The 17,155-nt window shown below is 48.9% G+C and overlaps 1 protein-coding gene across 2 annotated transcripts in view; it reads right to left on the bottom strand.

Annotated features, from left to right (window-relative positions):
* The window catches only part of DNMT3B (DNA methyltransferase 3 beta), a 43,734-nt gene that overhangs the window by 17,478 nt on the left and 9,101 nt on the right, over positions 1-17,155 (bottom strand). The window contains exons 2-7 of one of the 2 annotated variants that reach the window (XM_019645861.1): positions 9,381-9,543; positions 8,335-8,396; positions 5,277-5,384; positions 4,210-4,335; positions 3,315-3,524; positions 1,695-1,853 (exon numbers count right to left, since the gene is read on the bottom strand). In XM_019645861.1, the coding sequence (XP_019501406.1) occupies positions 1,695-1,853; positions 3,315-3,524; positions 4,210-4,335; positions 5,277-5,384; positions 8,335-8,396; positions 9,381-9,537 (822 nt within the window). In that variant the 5' untranslated portion in view covers positions 9,538-9,543. The remainder of the gene's footprint in view (positions 1-1,694; positions 1,854-3,314; positions 3,525-4,209; positions 4,336-5,276; positions 5,385-8,334; positions 8,397-9,380; positions 9,544-17,155) is intronic. The other variant, XM_019645862.1, reaches the window with a different exon arrangement.

The following is a 17,155-nucleotide window of genomic DNA, read 5'->3' as shown; positions in this document are numbered from 1 at the left end:
CTGAAGAACACAAGGACCATAACTTGTCTGTTCTCCTCCCCCAATTCCCCAATAAAAATCTTTTAAAATAAAGGTACACAGACTATTGATATACCCTATAGCCAGAAGCATGGTGGATGACACTCCCAGTGTGAGCAAGTGTGCTGCTCCAAATGGATACAATGAGATGCAACCTGTATTTGTGTATATTTTAAGAGCAAATGACCCACATGGCCCCTGGTGTGGGTTCCTACTTGCAACTCGCTGCGGATGCTCCAACATTGGCGGTTTTGAACTTGTTCTTCTCTCCTTCGTGAGGGTGTCAAAGAACTGTGATTACTCAATTAATATATTGTCTAGAGAACAGTGCTTGGCACGGAATGAGCACTTTTTAGTTATTGCTGAGTTGTTGATATCCGCCTTCCATTGGGGCCAAAGGTCTATATTCTACAAGTTTCATGCCAAGTCCCAGGCTATACGTGAGTTAGTTAATTGGGCTACAAGTGGGAAGGGGTGAAACTGGGTGTTCAGGGATGCTGATCAGAACTGAAAGACAGATATGGTGCTTTGCTTTCCACAGCAGGTGCTCGTACTCATGTTAACCTCTATTTTGCACTTCTAAGCGAGACCTCCCATGAGGGGGTGCTACCACCATTGGTGAGAAGAAACTGGGGCTCCACACAGTTGAGGTGCTATTCCCAACACCAAACTGCTCCAATGCAACATATGGGCTAACACCAGACCCCACATTGTAATAATCTCCCATAATGCTAACAGCACCACACTTCAACTTATTCACATCCAACCCAGTCCTGCAAAGTGCGTTTTGTCTTACTGGGCCAGAGCAATGAAACAATCCAGGTTTTTTCATTTCAAGGAAATCATTGCTCACATCCCTGCAATTAGATGCCTCGGGGAGAGCGCAGGCCTGAACGTTTGTCCTTCTGCTCCCTCCGCTGGCCAATAAGGGCATCGCATGCTGGGAGATTCCAAGTCATATTCCTGCCCTTTGGGAACTTCAATGTGTTAATGGCCAATGACCCCAAAGCCCAATTCATGGAAAAACCAGAACCTCAACTTGAAGCTGAATCCCACAAAGGTACTCGATGGTCCAACACAGCCTAATGCATGTCCAACACTACTCTTAAGCCAACAGACTCATCAAGAAAGATGAAATTAAAATGGCCAATATCAGTAATCGAGAAACCCTGAAATAACCAACTCTGCAAAGAAAGTTTTCCTGATTGTCACCAGGCAACTCTAGACCCTTCTGCAGACCCAGTCAGAAGAACCTTCCCCCACCACCTCTGGGCTAAATGAGGCTCCAAGGCAGAGTCCGCCCTTCCTGTTTCTTCCAAGTTCTCCATTAAATAAATACCCAAGTGGCTGCTCCTGACCCTTCTGAATCCATACTGGTGACTCTGCCCCAGAGAAATAAAATCAAGAGTCCAAGTGGCCATGGGCCCAGGAGTTTCCAGCTTTGTCTCCTATAAAAGCACACTGAGATCTGAGCCCCAAAAGAACCTCTGTGTCTGTTTAAGCCAGTAAACAAGGGAAGTTTTTGTCCTTCCTCCTAGACACAGAGTCAAACACCGCCTCATCCAGCAGGAGAAAACAAGCATAGGCCATTATCTTAAAGGCAACTGCAAAAGGGAGGGGCGGAAAAAGGCTTCCGGTGTGCAGGCCCATGATAGGCTACCTGACCCTGGACTCACCTCGGAGAACTTGCCGTCACCAAACCACTGGACCCACCGCATGCCGGACATGGCCTGGCGCTTGGAGGTAGCCTTCCAAGACACCACCATGGCAGGCCACCAGGAGAAGCCCTTGATCTTTCCCCACACGAGGTCCCCTATTCCAAACTCCTTCCCATCCTGGAAGACAAACCACATGAAGAAATGAATCCCAATAAAACAAACCAGCCGGGCTGAGGAAAAATCCTACCCACCCCACGGACCTGCAATGGCAACTGTCTCACAGTCCCACTTAGGGCTTCCTGCAAGTACCCAGCAGGGCTCCTCAGGAAATTATCCGTCTGCCTCCAACATGTCAAGGTTAAAAAACCACGTGAGAATAAAGGGCAGTGGATGGGTAGGATTGGTTGTTTGATAGGAACATGGGGTTTATTATATTAGATCTATAACATTTAACCTAGGATTGAAAGGCGTCAACTGAAAACTCACAGGAAAAAAGATCTAAGTAAAATAATTGACAAAGCCCTGAACATCTAACCCCACCACAAGCCATCAGATAGTAAAGCATTTTAAAGGCTTTATTATAGCCTAACAACAAGACTACCTGTTTGATGGTGGGCTATGCCCGCCCACAACTAAGACTGAACTCGGTACCTTGAGCTGATCTGCCACCCGAATGGCTCAGTGGATATGGGCGTATGCTCTTAACAAGGCTGCCGGGTTCGACTCCCGCATGGAATGGTGGCTACACCTACCCGCAACTAAGATTGTAACACAGCACCTTGAGTTTAGAGGCCACAGGCTGCCAATAGGCAGCCAGATGGTGACTGGCGCCCTCCACAACTAAGATTGAAGAACAATAAGTTGGCTGGTCCCCTTCCCCAATTCTCCAACACTGTTCCACTCCCCCAATTCCTCAATTAAAAAAGAAATGCTTTAAGAATTGTTTGGTCATTTGCACATAAGCTTGCCATAAAATGTGAGGTGCCGTGGGCCGGCCGAGTGGCTCAGTTGATTAAGAGCTCGCTCAAGAGTATGAGCTCTGAGCAACAGCAGTTCGATGCCCAGCCCAAACTGAGCTGCCAACAGGGGCAGGATGGCTCAGCTAAAAAAAAAAAAAAAAAAGTGAGGTGCCCATGAAAACAGGCAAGCTGTTAAAATACATCTATAGTATGATCTACTCTGAAGTAACATACATAGAGAAAAGGGTTTCTACATGATATATATGTACCACATATATACGCAGCAATGCTTGAGTAAAAACAAACAAGCTCAACTGGTTAATTATACACAAAACATTAGATGGATTATACAATACAATGGATTATAGACATGAAAGTGAGCCAATTCTAATTCCTTGTAAGTGAAACGCCAATCAACAATGTATGTATACTATGAGCCGGGTCATGTATTATGTTTACAAAATACATATTATTTCTAGATACAAATATGTAATGTTCAGAAAATCAGGTGCTTGAGTTATGTCAAGGAGATAAGTAGAGTCAAGGATCATGTGACACGTGAAAAATTATACTTGGAGAATGAATTCAAATAGTATGCTAAAAGTGACCAAAATTGTAGTAATAATCCCCTTTGGGTAATGGTTTGCTTTTCTCTATCTTCAGCCCTTCCTAGTGGTACCTGATACTCGGTGCCATCTGCATCTCTGCCCTCTGTGTCCACCTGTGGGGAATCCAAGCTCTCCTGATGGCTGTCCTCAGCCAAGTGGTTGTAAGGGGTACTGCTGCTCTGGGGAACCACGTCATCTGTGAGGTCGATGGTGAGGTAGGGGCTGCCAGGAGATGGCCACGGTGTTGTGCCTGCCGACGATGTCGCCCGCCGCCTCAGGGACTGTGAACAGAAGGACATACAGATTGGGCCACAGCAAACCAGGTGGATGACCAGAGACCAGTGGCACCCCCAATTGCTTCCCAGGCAAGCAGAAACAGTGAAGATGTAAGTTAAGGAGTACAGAGACCACCAAGAATGCTTTTCCAGGACCAAGTAAGTATCCCTTAAGCAGTGGGAGAAAGCCACTTTCATCAAAACAGAGACAGCGTCAAGCGCAAAGGCATAATAACGATGAGTGATGCCGAGAGGCTCAGAGAACCAAGCTCAGAGAGGGCCACTGGTTTCCTAAGTGCTTACTGTGTGCCCAACCTTGGAACAGGAGTGGAGAGTTGCCGTAACCCTTGGGGCTGCCTCAAGACAGTCAGTGAAGAAACTAGGGAGACAAGACAGTTCTGGAAGTCAGTAGTTTCGAGCTCATTTCCTAGGAGGGGCAAGAACCCAGTAATTCTTGCATTCCCGCCACAGTTCCATCCAGGATCAGGCCAGCAGAGAAGTCATCAGGCTTAAGAGAAGCTTACCCAGCACCCAGGAGAGAAAGGAAAGGCAAGAAGACCCTGAAAAGGAGAGGAGTGTGAAGAACAGAAGCAGATTAGGGTTATGCATCGGCCACTTTCGGTGGTGCAGTGAGAGGAAGGTCTTCCAATTAGAGGCAGGGGGCAGGGGTCTGAGCATCCGGGGAACCAACCCTGGTAACTGAGAACTCCACAGGGGACTCATCCACGTGATTGCGGACCTGCCGGCCTCGGATGGAACGTAGGAAGGGTCTGTGCCTCTCCCGGCTGGAGGCACTGTTGTTATTTCGGGTTCGGACCTGGAAGCAAGAGAGGATAAGCAAGAAGCCTTCGGTGACAGCTGGCACGGGGTCTTGGGCAGGGGGCCAAAAGGACTGCGCTTGAGACACAGCCTCAGGTCAACAGAAATGCATGAGGTGGTTAAGTAGTGAGGGGCTCTGGGCTGGTAACTTCCCACCCAGAAACTCCCTAGTTCGTGCGATAAGGCGGTAGTAGAGTGGCCAGCAGGGCTGCCGGACAATTCACAGCAGATCCTACTGCCTGTCACAGCTGAAACTGGCACCTGTAATAGAACTGAAAAATAAAATCCAAGTTTACTCTAAACCAAACATTTTTTTTCCAAATGCATTAGAATAATTGCATTCTTCAGGAAGGTGCTGGATCCTCAAGATAGATGAGAAGGCCTTAGGCTTCTTTCTCAAAACGGCACGAACTTGGATGTTGCCAACCTGTGTTGAAATCCTACACGTAAGAGTTAACATTGAACCTTAGGTAAGTTATCAGAATCATCTCTCATCTGTAAAAAAATGGGGGATGATACACATGATATCCTAGCAGAGTGTGATTATAAACTGCAGCTGCAATGGTCACCAAGTGTTAGCTGGCTCTCTAACAGGAGACTAACCATGAGCAATAAATACCTTCCCATTTCCAGATCTCTAGCTTTAAGTCACAGAATCCACTCACAGAAGTGACTCCCACAGGTAACTGGCACTGACCCATCTACCAGCCAACTCTATCATCCTGGGGCACTTCCATGAGTGTTCTAAAAAGAATTTTAAAACTGCCATGTGAAAAAATCTTTCACAATAATAGCTCATGAGCTTTGCTGTCATTGTTCCAATTTCAAAACATCTGTTCACCTCTCTCTCCAAAGTCCCCCCAGGGAGATCCAAGACGTGTTTTTTTATACAGGACTATGAGTGGTTGGAGGTGCCTTGGCTCTGGGGTGGGAACTTACAGCTGGGCTTTCAGACCGAGTCCTGGTTTCACGGAAGAGTTTTGGCATCACTGGAGTGTCAGCGCGATCTCCATCTTCCCCTTCACCATCTCCATCGCCCGTCAGATCCTTTATAAATGCACCATTATGAGCATCAGGATGTCATTGTGTCATATAACCAAGTTTAAAAACGAACAATCATGTTTAAAACAATCTTGGTCTAGCCGAGTGGCGCGTTGGTTAAGAGCTGGCTTAGGACGCCAGCTCTCAGCAGCAGCACCCCGGTTCGGATCCCACATTAGGGCCAGTGAGGCTGCGCCCTCTACAGCTAAGATGGTGAAGAACAGCTCCACCTAGAGCTGGGCTGCCGTGAGTCATCGGTGACGGTGTAGGCTGCAGTGAGGCTGCAGTGGGCTGCCATAAGCTACCATGAGTATCTGACAGCCAGTGTGAGCAGCCAGCAGCCAGAGTGAGCTGCCAAGAGCCGCTGTAAGCGGGCGTCCCGTGGCCGGCGACCAATCTGTCTCACCCAGAAAGAGCGCAATGATAATACCAACATGGGCCAGTGAAGTGACGCCCTCTACAACTAGACTGAAGAACAAAAGGACAGCAACTTGTCTGTTCCCCTCCCCCAATTCCCCAATAAAAATCTTTATAAATAAATAAATAAATATAAAACAATCTTAATATTGGTCCAAGAGACCAATTTTTTTTTAAAGATTTTATTGGGGAATTGGGGAAGGAGAACAAGTTTTTGTCCTTCAGTCTTAGTTGTGGAGGGCGCAGCTAGTTCAGCTCCAAGTCCAGTTGCCATACGGCTGCCCGTCAGCAGCTCGCACCACTCAGCTCAAGGTGTCGCGTTCAATCTTAGGTATGGGTAGGCATAGCCCACCATCCCATGCGGGAGTCGAACCAGCAACCTTGTTCTTAGGACCACGTGCTCTTACCAGCTGAGCCATCCTACCACCTGTTGACAGCTCAGCTCAGGCGCAGCTCACTGGCCCATGTGGGAATCAAACCAGCAGCCCTGTTGCTCAGAGCTGGTGCTCTTAACCAACTGAGTCACTCGGCAGGCCCCTAAAAATATTTTCAACTACCTCATTTTATTCCAAAAGATTTTACAATGGGATCACACCACAGGATCATGAATTCGAGAGATGATTGCAAGATAAACCCCAGTGGAATCAGAAAACAAAAGAAATGGTATAAATGCAATCAATGTGCATCATGAAATCTTGTTCTGTGTCTATACCTTAGACCAATTTGGCTATGCCTAGCAGGGAGACCTAGTCAATTTTCAATTGTAGGCTCAAAGGCATGCTTCTTGATACAATGACCAGGAAGAAATGGCACCAAATCTGTGTCAAGTCACGAAGACCCACTACTGCACATCCCATGCAGCACACCACACCAAAACCCAACAACTGGGCACAAAAACTAGGGCAGTGGTGAATGGCCCAACATCTGGCCAGTGTTAAGAACTTGACTTTTCACTTGCCTGCTGTGTGACCTTGAGTCCATTCCTGTCGCTTTAAAATTGGAATGACAGTATTTCTGTTACAGCACAACAGGGACATACATAGTGGGAATCAAAGCACGCTTCACCAAAGGCTGGACACAGAGGAAATGTTCAGACCGATTTCATTACTGTTACTGGTAACTAACTACCAGAATAACTGTCCTGAGCCTCTGATCCAGCACACTTTTCCCATCATCTGGGTGCCCACTGGTTGCCCTCCAGCAGGAGAAAAGAAGCTGTAGGAGATCAAGCTTTCATTTACCCATGACTCTTATCCATGATTTTGTCCCCAATAACTGACACTGGTTCTCTGAAAAAAGTAACCAACTTGACACAACTTTGGGATGGTTAATAAAAAAACAGAAGGGGGCCAGCCGAGTGGCGCGTTGGTTAAGGGTTGGCTTGGGAGTGCGAGCTTTGAGCAGCAGGGCCACCGCTTCAGATCCTACATGGGCCAGTGACGCTGTGCCCTCTACAGCTAAGATGGTGAACAACAGCTCGACCTGGAGCTGGGCTGCTATGAGTTGCCCACAATGGCGTAGGCTGCAGTGGGGGCTGCAGTGGGCTGTCATAAAGCTACTGTTAGTGGCCGGCAGCCAGCGTGAGTGGCCGGCGTCTGGCATGAGCTGCCAAGAGCCGCCATGAGAGGCCGTCCAATGGCCGGTGACCTACTGGCTCAGCTGGGAAGAGCGCAATGATCACAATACCAACATGGGCCAGTGAAGCGGCATCCTCCACAACTAGGCTGAAGAACACAAGGACCATAACTTGTCTGTTCTGTTCCCCTTCCCCGAATCCCCAATAAAATATTTTTAAAAACATGGAAAAACTGTAACTTGGAAAATAACTGATCAAGTCAAAACTTAAATACTGCAGCAAGTATTAAAAGATTTTGGAAAAAAACAAAAACAAAACAAAACAAAACAAAACAAACAAACCTGACCTCTTAATGGCAGGATGGCTCAGCTAAAAAAAAAAGGTTTTGCAGTGGTTTCAAAAAATTCCCTCAAACAAGACAGACAAGTTCTTCCCAATGTACATCAAAACCAGACGCAGATATATTACAAGAAATAAAACTATACATCCATTCTATTCATGAATAGATGCTAAAAAGTAAATCAAATTCAAAACATATGACCAAGTTGGACTCATTCTAAGAATAAAAGAACAGTTTGCTCCATTAGAAATTTATCTGTGTGATTAATTGTTCACCCAGATTGAGAAAAAAATAATTTCAGAGTCCAGAGTGCTAACCATTACACCATGGAACCTTTCCATAGAAAAAAATAATTTCAAAAAATACACAGGAAGCATCTAGTAAAAAAGTTCTTAATTTAGTAAAACAGGTGTTTATAATAAAAAAAAAAAGTTGGCATGTAACAGCGGCAAATGGCATCCTAAGTGAGGTTGTTCAAAGCCCTCTGTGTGCCTAGCAGTATTCAAATTCGTCCTTCAACAAGTATTTATTGGGCACCAGTTTAGGTGGGACTCATGTTCCCCATTTAATGAAAGCTAAAAGAAATCTTCTAAACCCTATAAAAGAGAGAACAGAGCCCATACCTGAGTATAACTTAGCAGGCTGGAGACCTCCCTCTTGGACAGTCGTGAGCTTGATCTGCGGCCTGTGGAGGAAAACAGAACCAGAGTCTGTTTTGTGGAAGCGGCCGCCAGGTTGGACAGTAGCCATGTCTTCCTTTGCTGATGATGGGCAGTCCTCTGTGGCCTCCTGGGCTACGGCCTGCGATCTCACTAAACCCACTGGCATCCTCAGGAGTTAACTCCTAGCCCCTCAGTAACCATTGCTGCCTCAATGTACTCATTAAGGCAACAGTGCACAGCACCAGGCACATAATAGGACCTAAAACAATATTGGAGGGTCTAGTGAGAGAAGACATCAAATTCCTTCCAGAACTGTGCTGCCCAATTCAGTGGCCACTAACTACACTTACATGAAGAATCCAGTGTCTGCCCCATCAGCCACATTTCCAGGGCTCACATGTGGCTAGTGACCATTGAAATGAATGCAGAAATAGAACACTAACCCTCACAGAAAGTTCTATTGCACAGCACAGTTCAAGGAGTTCTCAACAGGATGGGACATTACAGGGTCTTTCTAATTTCTAAACAGCTGGGTTAGAAAATCTCAGTGGGGAGGGTCCCAGGTGATCTGACCTAGGGACTGTGGAGGGGAGGGAGTGGAGAGGAGGCTGGGAAAGGAAGCAGGGCTCAGCTCCTCCTGGGCGTTTTTCTTCCCAGGCCATCAGTGCCAGTTGTGGTGTCAGATGGGGTCCCGCTGAAGAAAGGCAAAGACCCCAGCCTATGCTGGGGCCTTTTCCATCATGACTCGAAAAGGACAGGGATAATCACCTTGGGGTCACTTCCTCATTGTCCCAGCTGAGGTGAGAGGAGGGAGGGTAGGGGTGAGCAACGGGCTTGGCTTTGCCTATATCCTCTTCCCTTCCCGAGTGGGTGCAGTGGAGGTTATCAGGGACCAGGCCTCTCCCCACAACCCGCCTTCAGCCTGCTCAGGAGGGAGTCTCATGTCCCATGTCCCAGCTGTGGTCCACAGTGCCTGCCCCACCCCTCATCCCCACAGGCCCAGCCACCTCTGATCTCGGGGGTGCTGATAGCCTCCAGGATCGGGGGCGAGGGCGCATCCTTGGAGTCAGAAGACCGGTCACTGCAGCCGCCATTGGTGATGATGGAGTCTTCCCTCCCGCTGGCATCCTCCTCTCTGTTGAGTTGTCTGGTGTCGCCCTTCATTGTTCCCTGCAGGAGGGACCAGAATGGATAGGTTATCAGGGAGGCAAGGGCTCGAGCGGGACAGCACACCCCTCAACTTCCAACCAATGGGTCTACGTCCTCAGGCCAAAAGAGGTCCCAGGACATATTCTCAAGGTGATACTCCCGCCCAAGGACCCCACCCGGGTTGCCCCCCATAACCTGCCCCCCTCACCAAACTCCGAGGCTCAGGACTTGGTTCCATGTGGCCAGGCGGCCCGAAGGCTCAGATGCCAGCACCCAGGACAGAGGAGGGGGGCTGGGCTGTGGGCTGAGGCTCAGACTGCTCTGTGCAATTAGCCGGCCACTTCAAACAATGCCATTTAGGACCCGCCTGCCCCGGCCTGCCTGCCGCCAGCCTTGGTCCCCTCTGCCCCTGGCCCCCTCTCCCTGGCCAGCCTCTGCAGGGCCTCAGGAAGCCAGTGCATTATTTTCCCTCCTGACCCCTTTGTTTGCTCTCTCCCTTTCCCTCAATCTCCAGGTCCTCTTCCCACAGCCCCCTCCTCCCCCACAGAACAGCTTCTCTCTTCTCCATGGCAGCACAAGCCCCGCCTCACCCTAACCTCAGGGGCCCATTGGTCTGCTGGCCTGTCGCTCACTCCCCTCCTCCCTCACCAGCTGGGGCTCAGAGTCCCAAGTTCCCAAGAAGGGAAAGGATGGAGGAGACACAGGCAAAGGACTGGGGCAGTTAACAAGGGGCATGTTCCCCATCTGCTCCAGCCTCACCCCACTCTAGGCCTTTGTCTCCCCACTGCTGCCTCTCCTGGTAACTACATCATCATTAGGCTATTCAGCTAAGACCAGCTTAGGTCAGGTCTTCACCCATGGGTTGAAGGGCTGTGTCAACTTTAACCTGGCCCACTGCCTGCAACATTTGTTGGCTGTAAGAACCTTCACCTTTCTTTCACTTATTCCTAATGTCACTGTGGGACCATTTTATAGAAAAGGAAAACTGACACACAGACATGGCTAGCGTTCAAGGCCAAAAATCCCATCTAAGGGGTGGGGCTAAGGCAAAATTAGAGCCTAGGTTCAGTGTAAGGCGCCCAGACTCCTATTTCTTAGTTCCCCTCAAACAGCTCCAGAGGTATTTGGTGCCACACCCTGATGGCCTGGAACTCTTCTTGGGAAAAGGTTGCCCAGCAAATGGCTACCAAACTCCAGGCCTCTGCGCCCTGTCTCGGGGACTCACCATGCAGTGCCAGATGACCCACAGTGCCAGATGACCCACGCTAGCCTCCCAGGGTACCTTCTAGAAGCATCAGTGGGCTACAGGGCTGCAGTGGTGATGCTGGCGCCATGTCCACCAGGGGGCGTTGTGGGACTCAGTCTTAATGGGCCTACAGCGCCCCCAGGCGGACTTCCAATGTCATGGGGGGAGGTCCCAATTCCATCCCCCAGGCGTGGGAGTAGGGCAACTAGACCTCTGATATTCCAGATATGGCCCAAGGACCAGCACCCTTGGAATCACCTGGGAGCTGATTAGAACTAAAGAATCTCAGGCACCATCTTAGACCTACAAATCAGGATAGACATTTTCACAAGATCCCCGGGTGATTAATATGCAAGTGAAAGAAGCACTTTTCTGTTCATAAATGTATAGACTGACACATAGCACAATGTGGTCTTTACCCCATGGGGCCCGGGGTGTGCGGTTCACAGTTCCTGGTCTATTTTCTCTCAACACATTGTTAAGGAATCTCAGCAGCCCGAGGGAAAAAAGGAGTGCCTGGCCCAGCCTGATCAGCCACTTCTTAGCCGCTTTCACTCCTCAGCCCTGACCTGGAAGAACTGACCTATGGGCCAGTTCCTGTGAGGCCAAGCAGCCAGAATCCCAGAAAAACTGCTGGAGTGTAGTTCAAAGTAATAATTAATTCCCTGTGTTTCGTCCCAGGTCAAACCAGTGAACTAAGTAACCTGGGTGGCCTGGCAGGAGATGGGAGGCTAGGCCATGGGGTGCAACACACCAGGAGAGTCCATGGGGAGGAGGACAGAGCAGACAGGGTTTTTAGTCAGAAGCTGGTAGTAGGTCAGATGCTGAATCGAAGGGCATGACTTCCCTCTTATCTGGGGGATCCAGGGTTCCCTGACAGCCCCTAACTGGGTCAATCAACTAGACAGTCCCAGGTAGAGCCTGTAGCCCAGCACCAACAATGATTAACTGCTCGGGCCTTCCCACAGAGCCTCAGCAGTGCCAGCTTGTGCCACCAGCCTGCCTGAGGGACATGTGAGCAGAACCTTCCCAAAGGCAGATCTAAATGTTCAGGAAAATTCTCCTGCCCCTACAACCAGACTCATGGACCCTGGAGGAAGATTCAAGGAAGACAGCCAACCAGCTCTAAGTGTCGTCGGCTACCTGGGTGTCCTAGGGTGAACTGGGCAGGTAAAATACTCTTTTCATTTGCAAAATTCAATGTGGTTTCATAAAATAACTCCTTCTCTGTAGTTTTCATCACTTGGGGTTTGCGATGATATTAACTATCCTGGCTGCCTTACTGCCACAGCACACACCAGCATCCAGAACCTGCACCCATGATTGAAAGATGCCCAGCTCAGGGGCAGCCAGGTGGCTCAGTTGGTTAGAGTGCGTGCTCTTAACAACAAGTTTGCCGGTTCGACTCCCGTATGGGATGGTGGGCTGTGCCACCACCACCCTCGCAACTAGATTGAAGAACAAGTTGACTTGGTGCTGATGGGTCCTGGAAAAAATACTTTGTTCCCCAATAAAGCTTAAAAAGAAAAGAAAAAAAGAAACATGCCCAGCTCAGTTCCTCTCCCTCATCCACATTCTACAGAGACAAATATAGCCAGCCAGCCTCCAGGCGTGTGCCGCTGCTGTTCCCTTAGTCTGGAAGCCCTCCCATCTCCCTACCACATGCCTCCTTTTTTTTTTTTTTTTTTTTTTTTTTTTTAAGATTTTTATTGGGGTATTGGGGGGATGGGAACAGTGCAGGGGAATTGGGGGAAGGGGAACAGACAGGTTGCTGTCCTTTTGTTCTTCAGTCTAGTTGTGGAGGACGTTGCTTCACTGGCCCAAGCTGGCACCATCATTGCACTCTTCCCAGGCGAGGCAGATCAGTCACCGGTTTCTGGACGGCCGCTCACTGCGGCTGCTGGCCGCTCACGCTGGCTGCTGGCTACACACGGTAGCCCATGGCAACCCACTGACACAGGGGCTGCAGCCTATGCCGTCGCCGGCGATTCATGGCAGCCCAGCTCCAGGTTGAGCTGTTGTTCAGCATCTTAGCTGTAGAGGGCAGTGTCACTGGCCCTCATATGTGGGATCCGAACCGGGGCCCTCTGGTGTCCCAAACCAGTTCTTAACCATCGCGCCACTCGGCCGGCCCCACATGCCTCCTTATTACTCACTTCAAACACCACATCTCAAAAGCCAAGAAGTCTTCTCTCATAGGCCCCTGCTTCAGGAAGTAACAACCTGGCCCTCCCCAAGTAAATATATAAATCCTCTCACCTGCTAATATAGTTAATTTTTGTTTCAGTGTTTACTACTATATATTGCCAGGCACTCTTCTGTGCTTTACTTGTGTTAACTCATTTAATCCTTAAATGGGGTACATACTATTATCTCTATTGTACAGATGGGCAAACTGAGGCACAGATAGGTTAAGCAACATAACACATACTTGATCAATGTGACTTGAAGTGCGAGATCAGAAAAGTTAAATAGGAACTCACAAATTTAACTACATACTCTTGGCAACAAGAAGAAATTAGCACCAGAGACTGGTGTGTAATGGTAAACACAGATCTCCCTCACCTCGTCCCACATACCTCAGTTTGGCTTCTAGTGATTCAAGAGTGGCCTTTCCTGGATAATGGGGCCCTCAACACAAGCCAACTATGCTATCTAGTGTGATCGTTCCAGGGCTCCAGGATAAACTGGCTGGGTTAACCTCCCTGAAAGAGGTGACACGTTTCTACGGGATTTTTCCAGGAGCATAGCACTAGTTTTCCAAATGCCCCCTGCCATCCCACTGTACTGTAAGCTAAAGGAAGTACAAACATCTCTTAACCCCCACCCCATCCTGAGGCACATCCTGTTATCAATCTGCTCTCAACAGGCTCAGTTCTATTAAGTCACCTAAAGTCATCTAAAAAGTAGCAGCACCAAGACTCATGCTCAGGCAGTCCAGGGCACGTGCCTATAACTGGTGTCCACAAGACAAGGCTGATGAGCGTTACAAAGTTCTAACAATGCACCCTCCATTCCAGGGGCTACAGGGGTTTTTTGCCTAAGGGACATGATACATCAGCTGGGTGTTCACCAGCTCAGGAGGTGGTGCTCTAACCTCCTGATGAGGGGGGTCAACTCTGACCCTTTCCCAGAGGCTGGGGTCCAGCATGTGATTTAGGGGTGGGCCGCACTGTGAGGTAGGCTCACCCTTAAGGTTCTCCCTGCAAGGCCCTGACTCATTAGTGCAGGGTGCTTGTGTCTGGACTGAACCAGGTCAGGCGTGTCCAAATGCAATGTGGCAGACAGAAAGGTGGGTGGCACCCCCCAATTAGACTCAGGGAGGAGGCCCAGCCATAAAGCTGAGAAGTGATGTCATTCATTTCCTCCAGGCTGGCACCAGCACCAGAGCTATTTCACAGCACCTTGTAAATGTTAATTGCATTAATTAAGCTCATAATGCGGGAAGGGGGTATGGAGGGCATGATTGATGGGGAAGTAGGTGGAGGGGGGCTACTTGGGTATCCCTGCCCCACTGTAAGTCCCCCAGGGCTTAGAGATTCAGTGAAATAAAAGGAGAGAGGATGAAAGATATTTCCATCTCCCCTATTTAAAAATGCCTTCTCCACAGCCTGTGGAAAGGAAATCTGTATTTCTGAACCCTCCCCTGGAACAGTTCAAGTCTTTCGTAGCTGTTCCCACTGTCCCAGATTACAAAAGAACATCTGAGATGGAGCAGTTACTTGGTACCTCACAAAACAAAAAGAGAAGCTACTCACAATCTCCCCTTTTGCAGATGACTGAACTGAAGCTGATCAGCAGACCCCCTGCAGAGGTTAACACAGCAACTAAGTGAATGAAGATTTAGTCCTAATCCAGGAGACAGACCATAAAGACATCTTTAAAACAATGTGGTAGAGGGCTGGCCGAGTGGCTTGTTGATTAAGAGCCAGCTTGGGGGCCGGCCGAGTGGCGCGATGGTTGAGAACTCGCTTGGGATGCCGGAGGGCCCCGGTTCGGATCCCACATATGAGGGCCAGTGACGCTGCCCTCCACAGCTAAGATGCTGAACGACGGCTCGACCTGGAGCTGGGCTGCCGTGGGTCGCCGGCGACGGCGTGAGCGGCCAGCAGCCACGGTGAGCGGCCGTCCAGAGGCCGGCGACTGATCTGCCTCGCCAGAGAAGAGCGCAATGATGGTGCCAACTTGGGCCAGTGGAGCAACGTCCTCCACAACTAGATTGAAGAGCAAAACGACAGCAACTTGTCTGTTCCCCTTCCCCCAATTCCCCAGCACTGTTCCCATCCCCCCAATTCCCCAATAAAAATCTTAAAAAAAAAAAAAAGTCAGCTTGGGAGCGCGAGCTGAGCAGCAGGGCCACCGGTTCAGATTCCACATGGGCCAGTAATGCTGCACCCTCTACAGCTAAGACAGTGAACAACAGCTCGACCTGGAGCTGGGCTGCCATGAGTCACCGGCATAGGCTGCAGTGGGGCTGCAGTGGGCTGCCGTAAGCTACTGTGAGTGGCCGGCAGCCACCATGAGTGGCTGTCCAATGGCCGGCGACCTATCTGCCTCAGCCAGAAAGAGCGCAGTGATCACAATACCAACATGGGCCAGTGAAGCGACGTCCTCCACAACTAGACTGAAGAACAAAAGGACAGCAGCTTGTCTGTTCCCCTTCCCCAATTCCCCAATAAAATCTTTAAAATAAATAAATAAAACAATGTGGTAGATACAGTTATAAAAGTTAAAAGCCCAGGAAGGGACACTTCACCCAGGTTGCGTGGAGAGGTGCAGAGGCAGGCACCCAGGCAGTGGGGACAGTATGTACAAAAGCAACCAAGGGGGCCAGAAAGGGGCTGCCGTCCTGGCTGGTAGCAGTGCACAAGGTCCCACTTCATTGCCTTTGCCTGATAAGGCATCTACTAAATTCCAGAAATGATCAGGTTCACAGGAAAGCAAAAGCCCTCGATGTTTTTCTCAAACCCATTTTTCCATCTGTGAAATCAAGTGACCCCACCTAATTCCCTGGGTGGGTAGTGCTAAGGATCCAAGTAGATGACAAAACCCTGAGACAGAAATTACACATTCTCGTGTGCCATCTTGCCCAACTTCCCATCTATGCCTCACACAGCAGAGCATCCCTTCATCCCCAGTGATTCAGAAGGCGTTTGAGAATTTCTGTGTCTCTAGGTCATGGCTACACGTACCATCGTCTTCATACAGTCAAGGCTGGGCCTTGGCATATTTATCAGAATTATCAAAAGAATTGAGCCCAGTAGGGGGTCACATTAGACAAGTGTATCCAGTTGGCTATGAGGATGTTCCTTGCAGCATTGCTCATAATAGCAAAATATTAACAGATGTTTGTCAATGGGCTGGGATAGAATTATATACCATTCATTACCTTTTAGATACTTCACAGGGGGAAAAAGCTAGAAGCATACATAAAGACCTGAAAAGATATGGCAACTTAAACTGGAGTTTAGAGTCAAACTTTCTACCCTATATAAACAAAATGCAAGCAACCAACTCCCTTCCCTTACAATGAATTTGGGAAACTCTTGGAAGGGTATGCAAGTGGAGAGGGCAGAGAATGCTGGGTGGGACAGCATAAGGAGCAGGATTCTGGGAGCTGCCACACCACTCCTGTGGCCATGTGCCCCCTGGCAAAACCAGAGCCAAAGAGGCCAATAATCTGAAAAGCTACTGCCTTGGCTCTGCCCATCACAGTGGGCTGCCCCCGTGGCCACAGCCAATGTCTTAAATCTCAACCTCTCCATATACCCACACAGTGAAGATTAGTAAGCCTTTAAGATGGCCATCTGACAATATGATCTAAAATGCCAACTGTCCATATCCTGTTACACAGGATTCTACTGCTAGGAATAGACCCAGCCCAAAGTTCTCAAGGCGTATGTGCAAGGATGGTCACTGTTATCCCATTAGTCATAGCAAAAGCTGTAACAAATGACCATCAACGGGAGACCGGCCAAATTACATGCAGCTAGCTGGGGAATACTACTGAGAGGCCAAGAATGAGGTAACTATTGTCAGATGAAGCCATGAAAAGTGAAGAAAAGTCTGTAGAATATAATCCCATTTGTTAATTTGTTAGCATATGCATTAAGCCATGTTCCTCCAGCAGTTTTTCTCTAATTGTAAAAAGTCAGGTCTCTCAGGGAGGTAGCTTTTGGGGTAATTGACTATCATATGTCCATGTTGCTTTTACAATCAGAAAGCAGACTTTACGGGGCGGCAGTCAGCTCAGTTGGTTACAGCGCAGTGCTCATAACATCAAGGTTGCGGGTTCGATCCCCACATGGGCCACTGAGTTGCGCCCTCCACAACTAGATTGAAACAACTATGTGACTTGGAGCTGACAGGTCCTGAAAAAACACGCTG

The sequence above is a fragment of the Hipposideros armiger genome, unplaced genomic scaffold (genome assembly GCF_001890085.2).
Source record: "Hipposideros armiger isolate ML-2016 unplaced genomic scaffold, ASM189008v1 scaffold_94, whole genome shotgun sequence".
Lineage (NCBI taxonomy): Eukaryota > Metazoa > Chordata > Mammalia > Chiroptera > Hipposideridae > Hipposideros > Hipposideros armiger.
This window is presented reverse-complemented; position numbering and strand designations above follow the sequence as displayed.